This window comes from Rhinolophus hipposideros (assembly GCF_964194185.1).
Source record: "Rhinolophus hipposideros genome assembly, chromosome: X".
Taxonomy (NCBI): Eukaryota; Metazoa; Chordata; class Mammalia; order Chiroptera; family Rhinolophidae; genus Rhinolophus; species Rhinolophus hipposideros.
The window spans coordinates 98,715,992-98,719,664 of record NC_138046.1 but is presented as its reverse complement, the minus strand read 5'-3'; the positions used below and the strand labels follow the sequence as shown (position 1 = coordinate 98,719,664).

At 41.1% G+C, this 3,673-nt stretch overlaps 1 protein-coding gene across 1 annotated transcript; it reads right to left on the bottom strand.

The window, feature by feature from the left end:
* Nucleotides 1-950: 950 nt before the first annotated feature.
* LOC308495495 (heat shock cognate 71 kDa protein) lies at nucleotides 951-3,193 on the bottom strand. The gene has a single exon (XM_081043845.1). The coding sequence runs from the start codon at nucleotides 3,128-3,130 to the stop codon at nucleotides 1,190-1,192; it is 1,941 nt and encodes a 646-aa protein (XP_080899971.1). The 5' UTR covers nucleotides 3,131-3,193; the 3' UTR covers nucleotides 951-1,189.
* Between the last annotated feature and the right edge of the window lie 480 nt (nucleotides 3,194-3,673).

The window sequence follows — 3,673 nt, the reverse complement described above, 5'->3', positions numbered from 1 at the left end:
TTCACAGCCAGAAGTTATGGGGACTTCTGTTCCTGCAACTGGAACCCTGGACTTGGGAACCTGGTATGGGGCTGGGACCTGTCGCTCCTCCAAGGATTCCTCTGTAGCTGAGATATCCCTTCTGATTTTTAATTGTCACACAGCAGGTGTGGAACCAGCCCATTCAGCGGCATCTCTGCCCCTCCTACCAGTCTCAAGGTGGCTTCTTCTGTATGTTCTTACATGAGGGCTTCAGTTCAGCTAGACTTCAGGTGATTCTCAATGATTATTGTCCTGTAGTTTACTTGTAATATTGATATGGTCATGAGAGGAGGTAAGCACATCATTTAACTACTCCACCATCTTGACCAGATCTCCCCTCAAGAGCCAATGGTTTTTGAATGAGAGAATTGAAGAATATTGGATGCTAATAAAATCACAAACATAATTTGCTAAGTTCAAATCATATTAATGCTTAAGTAAGAGAACAATTTTATGCCAGTTATTTCAATAGAAAGGACTTCAGATGCTATTCGAATGGAATTGTACAGAGAATTACAGACAACATTTCCCACAGAATCATACATGTTCTGCTTCAACTTTGAATGAACTTTGTGCCTATATACAAATATCCACCAAATTACAAAAAGCAGTACATTTTTCTTATTCACTGCTAACTTAAAAAGTTTCTGTAAAATTTTCTGGTTTTGAAGTTTCATCTGAAGGGGTTTTACTCAAAATTGCAAGCCTTTTTCATAAGAATACTATTGCACATGCAAGGGAAAAATGTTTCCTGCGTTGTCATCACTTGCATCTGTGGCCATATAAAGGTTTAGATATTTTAGCATGGATGATTTAGATTAACTATTTTGATCTTTGATAATCTCTGTAATAGTAAATAGAACTATTACTTTTTTTATGATTTCACCCTGGAACTTTGAAATTTGCTCGTAATTTTTTTTTTTTTTTTATGGTGCCAATTTTAAATAGTTTTATTTAAGACATCGCATTTTCCACTTTACAATACAGTGCATATAAAGTACATTGTTATTTCCTTTCCCTGTGCACATATTCCATATTCAAGTATTAAGAATGCCCAGTTTTTCTTACTATATAACAGCTCAACTTTAAAACTGCTGTGAATTTGCTACAAATTTGGGTCCTTCCATATTTTGTGTGGAACGATGCTAAATTTACGCTCAAGGTTGGCTTAATCAACCTCTTCAATGGTGGGTCCAGAAGAGGCACCACCAGAAGGAGGGGCTCCACCCCCAGGGAAGCCTCCAGGCATGCCCCCTGGCATGCCTCCTGCACTCTGGTACAGCTTGGTAATGATGGGATTGCAGACTTTTTCCAGCTCTTTCTGCTGATGTTCAAATTCTTCCTTCTCTGCAGTCTGATTCTTATCAAGCCAGTTGATGATTTCATTGCACTTGTCAAGAATCTTCTGTTTGTCCTCATCATTGATCTTGCCTTGGAGTTTTTCATCTTCAACAGTTGCTTTCATGTTAAATGCATAGGATTCAAGTGAATTCTTGGAAGATACCTTGTCCCTCTGCTTCTCATCTTCAGCTTTGTACTTCTCAGCTTCCTGGACCATGCGCTCAATGTCTTCTTTGCTCAGGCGACCCTTGTCATTAGTGATGGTGATCTTGTTCTCTTTTCCTGTACTCTTATCCACAGCAGACACATTGAGGATGCCATTGGCATCAATATCAAAAGTGACTTCAATCTGAGGAACTCCACGTGGTGCAGGAGGTATGCCTGTGAGCTCAAACTTGCCAAGCAAATTGTTATCCTTGGTCATGGCCCGCTCACCTTCATAAACCTGAATGAGCACACCAGGCTGGTTGTCAGAATAGGTAGTGAAGGTCTGTGTCTGCTTGGTAGGAATGGTAGTATTGCGCTTGATGAGGACAGTCATTACTCCACCAGCAGTTTCAATGCCAAGGGAAAGAGGAGTGACATCCAACAGCAGCAAATCTTGAACATTTTCAGATTTGTCTCCAGATAGGATGGCTGCCTGGACAGCTGCACCATAAGCAACAGCCTCATCAGGGTTGATGCTCTTATTCAACTCCTTTCCATTGAAGAAGTCCTGTAGGAGTTTCTGAATCTTTGGGATACGGGTAGAACCACCCACCAGGACAATATCATGGATCTGAGACTTGTCAAGCTTGGCATCCCGAAGGGCTTTCTCTACAGGGTCCAGGGTGCCACGGAAAAGGTCAGCATTCAATTCTTCAAATCGGGCACGAGTGATAGAGGTATAGAAGTCAATTCCTTCATAGAGTGAATCAATCTCAATACTGGCTTGGGTGCTGGAAGAAAGCGTACGCTTAGCACGTTCACAAGCTGTACGGAGGCGACGGACAGCCCTCTTGTTCTCACTGATGTCCTTCTTATGCTTGCGCTTGAACTCTGCAATGAAATGGTTGACCATCCGGTTGTCAAAGTCTTCTCCACCTAAGTGGGTGTCTCCAGCTGTAGATTTGACCTCAAATATTCCATCTTCAATTGTGAGAATTGACACATCAAAAGTGCCACCTCCCAAGTCAAAGATCAGCACATTTCTTTCAGCTCCAACCTTTTTGTCTAAGCCATAAGCAATAGCAGCAGCAGTTGGTTCGTTGATAATTCTAAGCACATTGAGACCAGCAATAGTTCCAGCATCTTTGGTAGCCTGACGCTGAGAGTCATTGAAGTAAGCAGGTACTGTGACAACAGCATTGGTAACAGTCTTTCCAAGGTAGGCTTCTGCAATTTCCTTCATCTTTGTCAAAACCATAGATGACACTTCTTCTGGGTAGAAACTTTTTGTCTCTCCCTTGTATTCTACTTGGACCTTAGGTCTGCCAGCATCATTCACCACCATGAAGGGCCAATGCTTCATATCGGATTGAACAACAGCATCATCAAATCTACGTCCAATGAGGCGTTTGGCATCAAAAACCGTGTTGGTGGGGTTCATTGCAACTTGATTCTTTGCAGCATCACCGATCAATCGTTCGGTATCAGTAAAGGCGACATAACTTGGGGTGGTTCGGTTTCCCTGATCATTGGCAATTATTTCCACTTTCCCGTGCTGGAAGACACCCACACAAGAGTACGTGGTGCCCAGATCAATGCCAACTGCAGGTCCCTTAGACATGGTTGCTTCAGTGTAGGTGCGTCTTGCGAAGAAGACAGATCCCGACAACTACCCCCTCGTTCAATGAGCTGAAATTTGCTCGTAATTTTGGAATCAGAAAATACTTTTGGTAGTAGTACATTCAAACAGTCATTTAAGTTTACAGACTGATGTCTTTCATACATAGTGTAGAAGGGCATTACAACTTTCAAAGTGACTAATCTGTCTTCTTTATGTGAATTTTTCAAAAAAAAAATGTTACGTTTTCACTGTGTTTGGTACTAATTGAGGAAATCATACATCTCTCATGCTCAGCTGTTAGTATATGGTGGTTTATATCTGACTTTCCACCATTTTCTGTATTGAATGAACAATTGCATACTGCACAAAAAACTGTGAAAGGACTTGTTCCTCATTTAATAAATGTCCACTGTTTATAAAATTTATCACATTTAAACTTATGTTTGGGCATTGTGAGGTTCAAAGGTACACAAAATAGATGAAAGTAACTATTGCCAGTATTGAAAAGATTGAATTTGAAAATCTCACGTCCTCATCAGTCAG

Coding starts and splice junctions, on each gene's coding strand:
- LOC308495495 (XM_081043845.1), bottom strand. CDS start 3,130: ATGTCTAAGGGACCTGCAGTTGGCATTGATCTGGGCACCACGTACTCT.